This window comes from Staurois parvus, unplaced genomic scaffold (assembly GCF_062004578.1).
Source record: "Staurois parvus isolate SC_StPar_1 unplaced genomic scaffold, SC_StPar_1.0 ptg000066l, whole genome shotgun sequence".
NCBI lineage: Eukaryota > Metazoa > Chordata > Amphibia > Anura > Ranidae > Staurois > Staurois parvus.
The window spans coordinates 10965327-10982500 of record NW_028317862.1 but is presented as its reverse complement, the minus strand read 5'-3'; the positions used below and the strand labels follow the sequence as shown (position 1 = coordinate 10982500).

The following is a 17174-nucleotide window of genomic DNA, read 5'->3' as shown; positions in this document are numbered from 1 at the left end:
ATTAAAAAAAAAAAAAAATTGAAAATCTTGCACCAAAGGAATAAACAAATTAAAATAAATGCTGCTGTTCAGAAATTGACAAGACATCACAATATACTCAAAGTGATACAGCGCAAATAATAAAAATGTGAAAATGTATATATTAAAAAGTCCAACAAATGTCCCAAAAATGTGTGGAAAAAAAAAATTAAATAAAACCAACTCAAACTTCATAAAAATATCCAGCATGCTCACATCTTCAGTGAAAAAAAAAAACCTTTGATCCACACTCACCAAATACCGTGACGACGCGTGACGTACCGCACCGTGACGATGTGTACTCACTTTTGTTGGCAGCAGTTTAGACATTAATGGCTGTGTGTTGAGTTATTTTGAGGGGACAACAAATTTGCACTGTTATACAAGCTGTACACTCACTACTTGACCCTTTGCTACAATGTAGTCACATGAAAAGTTATAAAATATTTCCAAAAAAATGTGAGGTGTGTACTCACTTCTGTGAGATACTGTACATGGACCTAACTGTACATCTTCCAAGGAATTCAAGTTCTCTGACCCAATCCTCTGAGCTGTCGGCATTCGCACAGGTAATTTATATTTTGTTTTGATGCTTTGCTGGCTGCACGGTTCCTTGTGTGTGTATATATATATATATATATATATATATATATATATATATATATATATATATATATATATATATATATATATATATATATATATATATCATTATGACACTAGTGGTTTCTCAGAGATGTAACATTCTGTATTCCCATTCCTCATAGATTTTGCATGATTTTCAGGCTGAACATTGGGAAACGCTGTCATCTCCACTGTGCGGCACTCCTGGTACCCCTGGACCAGTTTATTAGACATCATTCCCATGCTCCATATATTTCCCTCTACGCTTATTGCCAAGCCTGGTGAGATCAGTGTGCTGACATCAACGGAGTTCTTCCTCAACTGGGTGAACTCAGAGGGATTTATGATTGTAAGTCACCTCTTTATGTGCATTACATATATGTACATTTTTATATTTTATACTATATGTTACGATTCAGCTTTTTGTTTCTAGTAGCCATATTTATTGCACCCCTTGAACCCCTGAAGAAGCTAAAGTGCAAAGTGCATCAGAATTCTGCATCCCTGATACATACATACTATATTACCAAAAGTATTGGGACGCCTGCCTTTACACGCACATTAACTTTAATGGCATCCCAGTCTTAGTCCGTAGGGTTCAATATTGAGTTGGCCCACCCTTTGCAGCTAAAACAGCTTTAACTCTTCTGGGAAGGCTGTCCACAAGGTTTAGGAGTGTGTCTATGGGAAGGTTTGACCATTCTTCCAGACCTGCATTTGTGAGGTCAGGCACTGGTGTCCAACGAGAAGGCCTGGGTCGCAGTCTCCGCTTTAGTTCATCACAAAGGTGTTCTCTCGGGTTGAGGTCAGGACTCTGCGCAGGCCAGTCAAGTTCCTCCACCCCTAACATGCTCATTCATGTCTTTATGGACTTTGCTTTGTGCACTGGTGTGCAGTCATGTTGGAACAGGAAGGGGCCAACCCCAAAATGTTCCCACAAAGTTGGGAGCATGAAATTGTCCAAAATGTCTTGGATCACTGGATCTAAGGGGCCAAGCCCAACCCCTGAAAAACAACCCCACACCATAATCCCCCCTCCACCAAACTTTACACTTGGTATAATGCAGGTTTTTTTCCTGATTTTTTTTCATTTGCCAGCAATAGGTTTGTTTACAATCGGCTGACAGCTGGTGACTCATTGCTTGTCAAGGATGCGGCAGCCACATGCTCCTTAACGACCAAGTTTTAATCGGTTAAGGATGCCAGTGGCTGCCCGCTCCATGACGACCAGGTAAAGTCACACAAAATGCATTGAAAAGCAAAAAAAACAAAAAACAAACGCAAAATGCACCCGGAAAATACATCAACCGCAATCTGCATAGATGTGAACCTAGCCCAAGTAATGGACAGAGATTAAGGGTCAGGATTAGGTAACACTTGTTCAAAGGTCAGAAGTAAGGGCTCATGTACACTGCAGCTGATAAACTCACGGTTAGGAGCTTTTCTGCGTTTTTTTTTCAGCAGCCCCTGAACTCTCCCTAATGTTTTCTTATGTGTCCATGTACACATTGTCGATTACAGGTAGTTGAGTTTACAGTTGTTATTTTGATCGCAGAAAACTTGTGTTAAGGAGTAGATCTTATCAGGAGTTTCAAATGCCGAACACTTGTAAACGTGGCTAAAGCTGCGTTTATAAGCATTTGGAAATTTTTTTATTTTTTTTTTTTAACTCTTCCATTTCCAGATGCTGTCCAGAGCCTTTTTTCATAATGAAAAATGCATGCAAAGCTTTTCCCAGTACTCAAATGGACCTGGTACACCATACTTTAGAACACATCCGAACACAAAAAAAAAAAAAAAAAGGACAGCTAATCTCAACAAATACTGCTCTCTCTGCTTCTGCTCTCTCTATTTCTCTCAAAATGTCTAAAATACTTAATTGTTTACTGTTTTTCAGTGCATTATGGGCATTTTGGAAGGTCTCCTGAGATTATCTTTAAAAAACTCTTCTAAATGCGCATAAACGCGGTATGCAAACGCAGCTAAACAGAAGTTTTTTAACCTACATTTTCCAGCTGTCAGGTTCCATCGTTCAGAAGTGTCCCGTGTACATGGAGCCTAATAGTTCAGGGTTCAGGTCAGCAGTTACACAGATTGCAGTAGCTTCCCAGGGAGCCACTGTGTAAATTTTGCAGTGTGCAGGCTCCACCTCATCATGCTACTAAAGCGTCAATCCAAAATGGCACAGCTGGTGGGTCTGCACATACTCTTCTGAATTGCTTCCTTAGCAGTGTGATGGGTCGGAGCCTGCACATTACAAAATTTACAATACCTGGGGACACACTCCTCACAACAGGGACTGTCCTCAGGAAACCGGGACAAATAGCAACCTTATCGTAGAATCTGTAAATCCACAACAACTGGACATCACCTTTGCCTGATCTGAACAATGGGTAAAGTTCATCCAAATTCACAGCACAAGTACCTTGATAAAGAATTTGCAGTAGTCTCTCTTCAAAACATAGACAGCAACTTCTTTCAACCCTTCCATTCCATACATGTCAGCAATAGAAAGAATCTGACTGCAAGAGAAATGAACACATAGTTTAAGACTTTGATCACTGTATTTTACAGAAGAAATTAGATTTCCCCTTTCTGGAAAGCATAAAGTACTACTGTTATTTGTTCTATACAATGCACATGTTAAATAAAACAAAGTATTACGGACTGAAAGCATTTTTTAGCACCAATACAGAACAAACAAATTATATGCGATATATCGATTTTACAACATGACAGTTTGCAGAGAATAAGGTAATGAGAAATAATAAAAAGTGTCATTATACATTAATATTTCATAAGAGGTCAGCTCAACACAACATACTGATGGTTTTGTGTACTAAAAGAAAAATTGCAAAAGCAGGCATTCAAAGCCTCATTTATCAAGGAGTCTCTGATAAGAACTGTCTGCACTGCCCCATGGCAAACATCAGATTTAAACATCCATTCTCCAACTGTCCTTTTCTAGGGCAGGTTTGAATGTGATTGAAGGCTACAGGGCACACTGTTCCTTGTCCAAGTCTTTCCACGGATGTCTGTCACTGCACTCCTGAAAATAAGCAATTCAGATGCCCTAGAAACAAGAATATAAAAAATGACTCACCCAGCATCGATGCTTTTGGGAAGATCCATTGTTCCTCCATATATGAAATGCATAAGGACGGTCATATCTGATTGTTTCACACTGAAAAATAAAAAAACATTCAGAATATCAAAAAGGTTGAATCCCAGGCTGATTATAAAATACCTGCATTCATTGATGATTTAATATCATTACATTTATCAAACACAGTTTGTACACCTGATGTTGCCTTGATTTCAGCTTCTAGTATTCCCCTGCACAACAAAGGGAGGGGCAGCACTTGGGGTCAACAAGATGTCAAGTAGGCACAAGTGCTGCCAAGGGGCATCAAAACAAAAAAGAATGAGCAGACAAATAACCTCCTCAGTCTGCAGTTGCTCCTTCATTGTCCAATCACAGGCTGACACACATCACTACAGTGAATCAGGTCACAGGCCTGGCTGAGTTAGAGCTATAGTATTTACATAACTCTTTATTTAATACAATTTTTAAAAACCAATATAAAATATTAACAGTGATGCTACATTTGATTTTATGACACTGCAATAAGGACTTTATGTTTCTAAAATATGCACAAAGCACTGGAAAATTATTTCAGAATGCACTTACTTATGAATATGGATGAGGTCTTGTGAGGTCTCAAGCCAACATCCACTCAGCATAGCAGCAAAATAGCTGGACCTAGCACACAGGATAGCCCTAGGAACATTTAGAACGAAAAAAAAAAAAATCATGATTAAAATAAAAAGGGAGAGTTAATTTTTTTGCAGTAGAAACACATTGAGAGAATTCTCACATCATTCATATTAGCCAAGCAGGTGAAATGAAGGTGGTTAGTCCATGTGTCATTGTAGAAGAAATGCCAAACGTTAAAATGTAAATACTGGGCAGTTCAACTTGTGTTCCCATTACCCAGCTTCCTTTATAGCAAACCATAAAATGCTGCATCCTGTGACACCCTCTGGTCCAGTTTCCACGCCCCAATGATTATAGCATAACTGAAAACACATACAAAATCCAGTAGAACAGACCCAGACTGTTGTCAGCTATTACACTTTGGTTTGAAAAATTCTGTTCAAGTACATATTTGTAACTCAAGAAGTAGGCTTACAAAGTCTCCTCCAAACCCCCCTATTTTTTTTTTTTTTGCCATCTTGGCACTGCTTTCTGGTAGAGGATAGCTAGGTTTGTTCTCCATGGTACCATTATATGTAGAAATGTAGCCACCCTCTGTTGCCCATTCCTGAGATGGACTATGGCATATGTAGCATGCACATGACTGTAAACAACGCGCACTGCTTATTTCAACTAAATGGAAGTGAAGGGGGAAAAAGAGAACATAACCTATGCAAAAAAGATGTATATACTTAGCCATTTTCAGCCCCCTCTGGTCTAGTCACATAATCCCTTGCGTCATTCATGACTACAGGGGAGAGGAGATGTCACCTATACAGTGGGGGAAATAATTATCTGATCCCCTGCAGATTTTGTAAGTTTGCCCACTTACAAAAAAAATTAAGGGTCTATAATTTATCATAGGTGTACAACCCTGGCCAAAACATTTTGAGAATTACACAAAATATTAATCAATTGCAAAGTCCCACTTAGTCATGAAAATGAACTTAGCCCCCCGTCACGTCAAAGCCGATTTTGAAATCGTGCAACCAACAGTGAAATCGCACGATTTCCAAATCGGCTGACCTGCCGATTTCCAAGACATGGAACACAGATGTCTATGCAAATCGCACCAAAGTAGTGCATGCACTAGTTTAGAAATCGGTGCGGCTCTGACCAAGTTGGAACCGCACCGATATGGCCGCTCTAAAAAAAGCAGACAATAGGGTGTGACTTGGCCTACGATTTGCAAGTTTCCTGGCATGCAAAATCACATGCCAATTACGGCCGATGTGATCGATGGCTTAATCCCCCAAAAAAACAATTCCCACTGCATTTCAGCCCTGCCACAAAAAAGGACCAGCTGACATGTCAGTGATTCTCTCGTTAAAACACAGGTGTCAGCGCTGATGAGGACAAGGTAGGAGGTCACTCTATCATGCTGACTGAGTTAGAATAACAGAAGCTTTAAAAAGGAGTGTGGTGTTTGAAATCATTGTTCTTCCTCTGTTAACCACGGGTACCTGCAAGGAAACACGTGCAGTCATCATTGCTTTGCACAAAAAGGGATTCACAGGCAAGGATATTGCTGCTACTAAGACTGCACCTAAATAGCGGATCATCAAAAACTTCAAGGAGAGAGGTTCAATTGTTGTGAAGAAGGCTTCAGGGCACCCAAGAAACTCCAGCAGGCACCAGGACCGTCTCCTAACGTTGATTCAGCTTCCAGATCGCAGCACCACCAGTGCAGAGATTGCTCAGGAATGGCAGCAGCCAGGTGTGATTGCAAAGACTTTTGGAGGATGGCCAGGTGTCAAGAAGGGCAGCAAAGAAGCCACTTCTCTCCAGGAAACACATCAGGGACAGACTGATATTCTGCAAAAAGGTACAAGGATTGGACTGCTGAGGACTGGGGTAAAGTCACTTTCTTTGATCAATACCCTTTTTGCTCGTATGGGGCATCTGGACAAAATCTTGTCCGGAGAAGAAAAGGAGAGTACTACCATCAGTCCTGTGTCATGCCAACAGTAAAGCATCCTGAGACCATTCATGTGTGGGGTTGCTTCTCAGCTAAGGGAGTGGGTTCATTTACAATTCTCCCTAAGAACACAGCCATGAATAAAGAATGGTACAAAAATATTCTCCGAGAGAAACTTCTCCCAACCATCCAAGAACAGTTTTGGTGACCAACAATTACTTTTCCATCATGATGGAGCACCTTGCCACAAGGCAAAAGTGATAAGTGGCTTGGGGAACAAGACATCAAAATGTTGGGTCCATGGCTAGAAAACTCCAGGCTTTAATCCCATTGGGAACTTGCGGTTAATCCTCAAGAGGTGGGGTAAACAAAAAACAACACAAATGCTGACAAACTCCAAGCACTTACTATGCAAAAATGGGCTGCCATCAGTGAGGATATGACCCAGAAATTGATTGAAAGCATGCCATGGAAAATTGCAGGTCTTGAAAATAATGACTCTTTGAATAAACGTAATGTATTTGACACTTAAGAATTGCTTTTAAATTATGCTTCAGTATACCACAGTAACATCTGACAACAAAATCTAAAAAAAAACTAAAAGCAGCAGACTTGTGAAAATTAATATTTGTGTAAAATTAATATTTGTGTCATTCTATTTTGGCCAGAGCTGTATTTTAAATGATAGAATATCAACCAAAATCCAGAAAAAACAGGTTATAAAAATTGGAGTTGCAGTTCAGTGAGTAAAATAAGTATATGATCCCCAAGCAGAACATTACTTCGTACTTGGTGGAGAAACCCTTATCAGCATGCACAGAGGTAAGACGAATCTTGTAGTTGGTTACCAGGTTTGCATACATCTCAGGAGGGATTTTTGTCCAATCTTCTTTACAGATCTTCTCTAAATCCTCAAGGTTTCTTGGTTGTTGCTTGGGAACTCGAAGTTTCAGCTCCCTCCATAAATTTTCTATAGGATTAAGGTCTCCAGATTGGCTAGGTCACTCCATTACTTTAATGTGTTTCTTGTTGAGCCACTCCTTTGTTGCCTTGACGGTAGGTTTTGGATCATTGTCATGCTGGAAGACCCATCTTCAGCGTTCTGACTGAGAGAAGGTTCTCATCCAAGATTTTACAATACATGGCCCCGTCCATTGGCTCCTCAATGCGGCAAAGTCGGTCTGTACGGTTAGCAGAGAAACAGCCCCAAAACATAATGTTTCCACCTCCGTGCTTGACTGTAGGGATGGTGTTTAGTGTCATAGCATTTTTCTTCTTTCAAACACGGCGAGTCAAGTTTACGCCAAAGAGCTCAATTTTGGTCTCATCTGACCACAGCACTTTCTCCCAATCCTTCTCTGAATCATTTAGATATTCATTGGCAAATGGGCCTATGCATGTGCCTTCTTGGAGGTGGGGGACCTTACAGGCGCTGTAGGATTTCAATCCGTGGTGGCATATTGTGTTACCAATGGTTTGTCTGTCAACTGTGGTCCCAACTGCTTCGAGATCATTCACAAGCTCCTCCTGCGCAGTTCTGGGCTGATCCCTCACTTTTCTCATGATCATTCTTTACCCATGAGGCGAAATCTTGCATGGAGCTCCAGACCGAGGGCGACTGATGGTTATTTTGTATTTCTCACCAAGCTTCTTGCCGAGGGTCTTGTAGCCCACTCCAGCCTTGTGCAGGTCTACAATTGTGTCCCTGAAGTCCTCTGACAACTCTTTGTTCTTGTCCATGGTGGTAAGGTTTGAATGGAAGAAAGATTCTGTGGACAGGTGTCTTATACACATAACGAGCTGTCGTTAGGAGCACCTTCTTAAATTGAGAAGACTAATCTGTGTACCACATGAGCACATAGCCAGTCTGTGGGAGCCAGTATTGTTGGTTGGTAGGGGATCAAATACTTGTTTTACTCACTGAACTGCAACTCATTTATAACATTTGTATCATATGTTTTTTTTCTGGATTTTTGCTTGATATTCTGTCTCCATCATTTAAAATACACCTATGATAAAAAAAATTACAGACCCCTTAAATTTCTTTGTAAATGGGCAAACTTACAAAATCTGCAGGGGATCAAAATAACCAATTTCCCCCGCTGTAGGCTCTCATGTCCTAGCCGCTGTGAAATGCTCTCTCCTGTCCTCGGTGGTTGCCATTTTTAAGACTTGTTAGGTTTAGACTGGAACTCTACTTTAAAGCAGAACTACAGTATCTGCGCACCACAAACAAAATACGCTATGTAACTAATTTTTAATATTCAAAACAAACTCTCCCATCCATCCATGTCTTCATGCTTTATGTTACTGAGAAATCACTTCGAACAACCCCTAGCATTTCTGGCTCTGGCCAGCTTGAGTATTTTGTGTAAGGGCAGATGATTCATGTAGCATTTACTTCCTGGAAGCCATCTGCCCTTAGCTCAGATAGGAGAGTATGCTTATAAATAAAAGCTGTATGTGATACCCTATGATATCAAACCCCAAAAGATAAAGAAAAATATATTAAATACAGCACTACCTACGTATATCTTAATAAAGTGCAATATTTAAGATAACCACTTGAATACCAGGCCTTTTCTGACACTTTTTGTTCACAAGTAAAAATCAGCTATTTTTGCTAGAAAAACTACTAAATTACTTAGAACCCACAAACAATATACACTATTGCCAAAAGTATTGGGACACCCCTCTAAATCATTGGATTCAGGTGTTCCAATCCCCTCCATGGTCACAGGTGTATAAAATAAAATAAAGTACCTAGGCACACAGACTTCTTCTACAAACATTTGTGAAAGAATGGGTTACTCTCAGAAGCTCAGTGAATTCAAGCGTGGTACCATGATAGGTTGCCACCTATGCAATAAGTCCATCCGTGAAATTTCCTTGCTACTAAATATTCCACAGTCAACTGTTAGTGGTATTATAACATGCTGAAGTGCGCAGAAGTCACCAACTGCCTGCAACGTCAATAGCTAAAGACCTCCAAACTTTGTGTGGCCTTCAGATTAGCACAACAGTGCGTAGAGAGATTTATAGAATGGGTTACCATGGTCGAGCAGCTGCATCCAAGCCTTACATCACCAAGTGCAAGGCAAAACGTCGGATGCAGTGGCGTAAAGCACGCTGCCACTGGACTGTGGAAACGTGTTCTCTGGAGTGAGGAATCACTCTTCTCTGTCTGGAAATCCGACGGACGTGTCTGGGTGTGGTGGTTGCCAGGAGAACGGTACTTGCCTGACTGCATTGTGCCAAGTCGCCTTAGGTGATCACAGCGGAAGTGGGAGCGGATGCCTTTCAAATTCAGGTACCTACTTCCCCACCCCCCTGGCGCTCCCCAAAAGGTGCCAATCCATAAAACGGGGAGAGGGGGACAAAGGCTTAAAGCAGAACTTACCCTTTTGGGTAGAACTCTGCCTTAATGAATTTTAATGCACACAAAACACAATATAATACCCAATTTTGGTACAATACAAAATAGATGGTGTCACATAAATGGATACCAAAGATATCATGCGCACGCTTGTGGAATGGCGACAAACTACATCACCATAGGCTTTTACAGGCTACCAGCTCCAGTTACAGAGGAGGTCTGGTGCTAGAATTATTGCGCTCGCTATGACTTTTATGGTGATATCTCATGTTTGCTGCGATTGCAGTTTATGTATGTGTGTGGGACCAACATATTTTTTTTTGTTTTTCTTTTACTACTCATTTTTACACTGTTTCTTTACATTTTTAAATTTAAAAAAAAAAAAAAATCACTTTTATTGCTGTCACAAGGAGTGTAAAACATCCCTTGTGACAACAATAGGCATTAACAAGTACTCTTTATGGAGAGATCGACAGTCTATTATACCCTAGATTTCTCTTCTGCCCTAAAAGCATCTGATCACACCAAGATTGTGTGTGACCCCTCTCACTGCCTGTAAAAAACATCTAGCAGCTAATTAGCCACTTGGATGCCTTTTACATAAATGCTGGTCACCAGCTTAAAAAAAAACAAAAAACAACACTGGGTTCATTGCTGCAGCTATCATCCCATCATCCCGCTACAACCACTTGACGCCAAATCACATACATATACGTCATTTGGTGTTAAGTGGATAATCAAAGTGACCAGTGGTTAATTTCTGCACAGTTAAAGTGGTCAGTGTTTTAAATAGGTTCTACAGGCAGAACATTTTAACTTGATGCATTCCCTACATTAAAAAGGTAAAAAAATGTTCCAGTGGAAGTATTGCCCCTCGACCCAAAAATACTTACCAGAGTCTTATCTTGGTCCAGCACTGTGCCCGTCTGCAGCGGTGCTGGTCTCTCCTTACAAGACAGAGAGACAGCAGTGGGAGTCATTGGCTCTCCCTGAGGACGTCTTGTGACAAAAACGCACCGCAGCGCAGCTACAGCCAATTGAATTGTGTAAATAATGCAGCGCTACAAATCATGAGATGTGCAAAGAAAAAGTGATCATTGAAAAAAAAAAAAAAAAATCATGTAATAATAAAATGATATAAAAGTCCAAACAATGATCTTCTATATATGGGGTTACCTTCCTCCTGTGATCAACAAGTGTTCCAAACGCAAAAGTGCACAATTCCTCCACCGGATATCTGCTCACCTCCAGCAGTGTGACCTCACATATTATACTTGGTCTAACTGCACTTTTGGTCCTACAGTGGACACTGAAGATCAACTTGATGGATAATAGCTAAAAAAAGCTAATAGTTAACATCTCGCTCAGAAAAAAAACCTCTCTCACCACCAATTTACCTCAAATGCAAAAAATCAGAGTGTCTTCTGATCTGGATCCATATGAAAAAGATGTGCGTTACCGCTGTGATTATCGCCGGCTATGTGTTGCATCATCCAAAAGCTCCTCCGACGCATTTCGTCACGTGACTTTTTCAAGTGGAACCGATTGAGACACACACACACACACACGTGCCACTTTGTTGTAGACAATACAGGTGCACCATTTTTGAGGTGATATGTACTGTATCCTAATTGGACCAAACCCCACAGGGGATTCTAATTAGTCGAAAACTAACTGTATGAATAGTTAATCCAAATAATAATGATAGTCACTATCCATACGATTAACCATTCTTATCTGGATTAACTATTCATACAGATAGTTCTCGACTAGTTAGAATCGCCTGAGAGGTTTGGTCCAATTACTTTCAGAAGACAACTAATTAGTAAACAGAGTCCACCTGTGTGTAATTTAATCTCAGTATAAATACAGTCATTCTGTGAAACCCTCAGAGGTTTGTTAGAGAACAAACAGCATCATGAAAGCCAAGGAACACAACATACAGGTCAGGGATAAAGTTGTGGAGAAGTTTAAAGCAGGTTTAGGTAATAAATAAATTAAATAAATAAATAAAAATCCCAAGCTTTGAACATCCCACGGAGCATTGTTAAATCCATCATCCAAAAATGGAAAGAATATGGCACAACTGAAAACGTACCAAGACATGGCCGTGCACCTAAACTGACAGGCTGGGCAAGAAGAGCATTAATCAGACAAGCAGCCAAGAGGCCCATGGTAACTCTGGAGGAGCTGCAGAGATCCACAGCTCAGATGGGAGGATCTGTCCACAGGACAGCTATTAGTCATTCACTCCACAAACCTGGCCTTTATGGAAGAGTGGCAAGAAGAAAGCCATTGTTGAAAGAAAGCCATAAGAAGTAATATGTAATTTGCGAGAAGCCATGTGGGGAACACAGCAAACATGTGGAAGAAGGTGTACTGGTCAGATGAGACCAAAATTTAACTTTTTGGCCTAAAAGCAAAGCACTATGTGTGGCGGAAAACGAACACTGCACATAACCCTGAACACACCATCCCCAAATGTGAAACATGGTGGTGGCAAGATCATGCTGAGGGGATGCTTTTCTTCAGCAAGGATAGGGAAGCTGGACAGAGTTGATGGGAAGATGGATGGAGCCAAATGCAGGGTAATCTTAGACAAAAACCTGTTAGAGTCTGCAAAAGACCTAAGACTGGGGCAGAGGTTCACTTTCCAGCAGGACAATGACTCTAGACAAACAGCCAGAGCAACAATGGAATGTTTTAGATCAAAGCATATTCATGTGTTAAAATGGCCCTGTCAAAGTCCAGACCTAAATCCAATTGAGGACCTGTGGCAAGACTTCACTGTTCACAGATGCTCTCCATCCAATCTGATTTAGCTTGAGCTACAGTCAGGTCCATAAATATTGGGACATCGACACAATTCTAACATTTTTGGCTCTATAAACCACCGCAATGGATTTGAAATGAAACAAACACGATGTGCTTTAACTGCAGATGGTCAGCTTTAATTTGAGAGTATTTACATCCAAATCAGGTGAACGGTGTAAGAATTACGACAGTTTGCATATGTGCCTCCCACTTGTTAAGGGACCAAAAGTAATGGGACAATTGGCTTCTCAGCTGTTCCATAGCCAGGTGTGTTTTATTCCCTCATTATCCCAATTACAATGAGCAGATAAAAGGTCCAGAGTTCATTTCAAGTGTACTATTTGGATTTAGAATCTGTTGCTGTCAACTCTCAAGATGAGATCCAAAGAGCTGTCACTATCAGTGAAGCAAGCCATCATTAGGCTGAAAAAACAAAACAAACCCATCAGAGAGATAGCAAAAGCATTAGGCGTGGCCAAAACAACTGTTTAAAATATTCTTAAAAAGAAGGAACGCACCGGCGAGCTCAGCAACACCAAAAGACCCAGAAGACCACGGAAAACAACTGTGGTGGATGACCGAAGAATTCTTTCCCTGGTGAAGAAAACACCCTTCACAACAGTTGGCCAGATCAAGAACACTCTCCAGGAGGTAGGTGTATGTGTGTCAAAGTCAACAATAAAGAGAAGACTTCACCAGAGTGAATACAGAGGGTTCACCACAAGATGTAAACCATTGGTGAGCCTCAAAAACAGGAAAGCCAGATTAGAGTTTGCCAAATGACATCTAAAAAAGCCTTCACAGTTATGGAACAACATCTTATGGACAGATGAGACCAAGATCAACTTGTACCAGAGTGATGGAAAGAGAAGAGTATGGAGAAGGAAAGGAACTGCTCATGATCCAAAGCATACCACCTCATCAGTGAAGCATGGTGGTGGTAGTGTCATGGCGTGGGCATGTATGGCTGCCAATGGAACTGGTTCTCTTGTATTTATTGATGATGTGACTGCTGACAAAAGCAGCAGGATGAATTCTGAAGTGTTTGGGGCAGTATTATCTGCTCACATTCAGCCAAATGCTTCAGAACTCATTGGACGCCGCTTCACAATGCAGATGGACAATGGCCCAAAGCATACTGCAAAAGCAACCAAAGTTTTTTAAGGGAAAGAAGTGGAATGTTATGCAATGGCCAAGTCAATCACCTGACCTGAATCCGATTGAGCATGCATTTCACTTGCTGAAGACAAAACTGAAGGGAAAATGCCCCAAGAACAAACAGGAACTGAAGACAGTTGCAGTAGAGGCCTGGCAGAGCATTACCAGGGATGAAACCCAGCGTCTGGTGATGTCTATGCGTTCCAGACTTCAGGCTGTAATTGACTGCAAAGGATTTGCAACCAAGTATTAAAAAGTGAAAGTTTGATTTATGATTATTATTCTGTCCCATTACTTTTGGTCCCTTAACAAGTGGGAGGCACATATTCAAACTGTTGTAATGCCTACACTGTTCACCTGATTTGGATGTAAATACCCTCAAATTAAAGCTGACAGTCTGCAGTTAAAGCACATCTTGTTCGTTTCATTTCAAATCCATTGTGGTGGTGTATATAGCCAAAAATGTTAGAATTGTGTCGATGTCCCAATATTTATGGACCTGACTGTATTTTGCAAAGAAGAATGGACAAAAATTTCACTCTCTAGTGCAGTGGTTCTTAACCTGGGTTCGATCGAACCCCAGGGGTTCAGTGAGTCAGTCTCGCGGGTTCGGCAGAGGTGAAGACCCACACCCGACTCATATGATTCGTGCAGTAAATATTCATTATTATGTTTTTGTGTGAAAATCATGTTTTAATGGTTTTGTTCTTTGTTCTTAACGGTTTTGTTCATTTTGTGCACCTATGTATAAATATATACCTATGTTTTGAATTTTAAAAATCATATTTTATTTTTCCAATTAAGAAGGGTTCTGTGAATGCGCATATGAAACTGGTGGGGTTCAGTACCTCCAACAAGGTTAAGAACCACTGCTCTAGTGAATGACTTGCATTGTAATTTCAGCAAAAGGTGGTTCTAAAAAGTATTGACTCAGGGGGGCTGAATACAAATGCATGCCACACTTTTCCCATATTTGTAAAAAATTTTGAAAACCATTTATCACTTTTCTTCCACTTCACAATTATGAACCACTTTGTGTTGGTCAATCACATAAAATCCCAATAAATTACATTTACGGTTTTGGCTGTAACATGACAAAATGTGGAACATTTCGAGGGGGATGAATACTTTCAAGGCACTGTAAATTTTGCACTATAGAGCGATACTTAAACTTTTTTTTTTTTATTAATACAACAAACATGTTATACTTACCTGCTCTATGTAATGATTTTGCACAGAGCAGCCCCAATCCTCCACTTCTTGGGACCCCTGCCGGGGCACCTGCCTCCACCCCGTGCTGAATGCCTACCATAGGAAGAAGCTTCATATGGCTGTCACTCATGCGGGCTCACTCTCAAGCCCTGCTTGGCCCTGTCTCCCACTCTCTGCGCACACGTTTTGACTGACAGTAGCAGCAGCCGCCTATGGCTACTGCTGCCCTCAGCCAAGCCTATGAGAGCCAGAAGGGAGGAGAGCTGCTACAGCTGTGCACAGCACTGGACAAAGATGGGGCTCAGGTGAATATTTGGGAGGGGGGGAGCTACCCCCTCCATAAGGAGTTTTATTGAAAAATGACAGTACAAAAGGAAAATTGCATCAGATAAACAGTCAGGTGTAGGTGCAATAAGTTCAAGATGCTGGAGACAATCTTACAGTCTCAAACTCAAAACACTCATTTTTGAAGCAAACATACACATATACATAGGAAAGCATTAGCCCCCATTGCTAGACAATAAGGCCAGGTTCACACATGTGCGGGTGGTGCCACTGCGGATCTACACAAAAATCTGTGCAGCCGCACCTCCCGCACAGAGGAATTCAGACCCACGGGCGGGTGCCATTAATTCTAATGGCACGCCGCCCAAACTGGAAATCACAACCGTACTAGGAACTGAAGTTCCCATGCGGGCTATGTTTTCAGACGTACAGGGACTTCTTCCCTGTGTGTCCCGGGGCACAGGAGTCCATTCAAATGAACGGGCTCTTGTGCCCGCGCAGAAAGCGGACATTAGGAATGCGGATATGTGAACCAAGGGTAAGGGTACAAAAGTAAACCTCTCAAAAAGGCAACCATATCTCTGATTCGAACCCAAGATTCATCTACCTCTCCAGAGAGCAAGCCATGTATCTGCCAACAGTTATGTGAAGTAAAAATTTAATGCAATGGGAACAAGCCCAAGGAAAAACAAAAAGGAGAGCTGGAGCTAGCGAGATGAACCCCAGAGTAAAAGGAGTAGGAATTAGAATACAGAAGAGGAAGAGAGAAAGCAAGGGAGTGAAGGAGGGAGAAGGAATAATAGTAATAAATAAAAAAAAAAAAAAAAAAAAAAAAAAAAGGAAGGAGGGTAGGGGAGAGAGAAGTCGTGGGTGGGGAAGGGGGATACACCCTCGCACAACACTCCCCCTGGCAGGGTAGAAGGATGGGGACACGCTACCACCGGCAGGCCCACCAAGGGACCCCACACAGGTATACCAGTTTGGGCTTCAGACTCACCCTGCATAGTGAAGTAAATCAGCGCATTTGGGCTGAGTTTGGTAATGAAGTCATCATGCCCATACTGTGTGGAAATGTGTGAGAGACATGTATCAGTTCCTCAATGTCCTTGATTTTGTTGATGCGTCGGAACCACTCAACCACTGTGGGAGCTTGGTCCGTGGCCCAGTGGACAGGGATGCACATTCTAGCAGCACTGATTATGTGCATCGCCAAAGTCAGAGTGGTGCAACAACTGTGCAGGTGTGTACTCCAGGGGGACTCCAGCAACAGCAGTAGAAATACAGTGGACCTCCATCTATAAGCTCATTAAAGCTGGGCACTGCCTCCATATATGCAATAGAATTCCAGGTGATGACATACACCACCAACATTGGACGGTCACTGGCAGGGAAAAAACCCCAAAACAAAAAAAACAAAAAACTTATGGACAACGGTTGGGGTACGGTACCATCTGGTTTGCAGCTTATAGCCAATTTTTCTGAATATTGATGTTCAGTGTACCTTTGTGTGTATTTAGGCATATTCCATCCCAGTCCTCCTCAGTAAGAGTAACATCCAAGTCCCGTTCCCACTTGGAATATGCAGTAGCACCAGAAAGACATAGTGGGGAAAAAGAAGAGTAGATGGAAGAGATCATATGAGCCTGGGGCTGCTCTGAAGAGCAGGAAATTTCAAAGGCCACTCTAGCTCTGACAATTGTGGCACGTGTTAGAGGTGCATTGAGGAAATGTCCGATTAGAAAGTAGGATCAGAAAGGTATTTATTTGTCGGGGTTCTGTATATGGAGAGGCATGCGGTCAAAAAAAAAAAAAAAAAAAAAAAAAAAGAAAAAAAAAAAAAAAATCGCCCTCTATTGAAGTGCAGGGCCCTTAGCTTTCTCTTGGGCCAGCTGTCTAAGAGGAAGAGGTGGGAAGTCCTCTTTAAACCACAAAGGCGTAAAAAGCCCAGAAATTGATGAGAAAGTAGGATTTTCAGGTCTCTCAAAAGATCTGGAGGGTCGGTCTCAAAAGAG

General features: G+C 41.4%; 1 protein-coding gene across 2 annotated transcripts in view; it reads right to left on the bottom strand.

The window, feature by feature from the left end:
• The window catches only part of BTBD8 (BTB domain containing 8), a 114326-nt gene that overhangs the window by 58449 nt on the left and 38703 nt on the right, over window positions 1-17174 (bottom strand). For both annotated transcript variants that reach the window (XM_089668935.1, XM_089668936.1), the window contains exons 5-7: window positions 4334-4423; window positions 3746-3826; window positions 3068-3164 (exon numbers count right to left, since the gene is read on the bottom strand). In XM_089668935.1, coding sequence (XP_089525061.1) covers window positions 3068-3164; window positions 3746-3826; window positions 4334-4423 — 268 coding nt within the window. The remainder of the gene's footprint in view (window positions 1-3067; window positions 3165-3745; window positions 3827-4333; window positions 4424-17174) is intronic.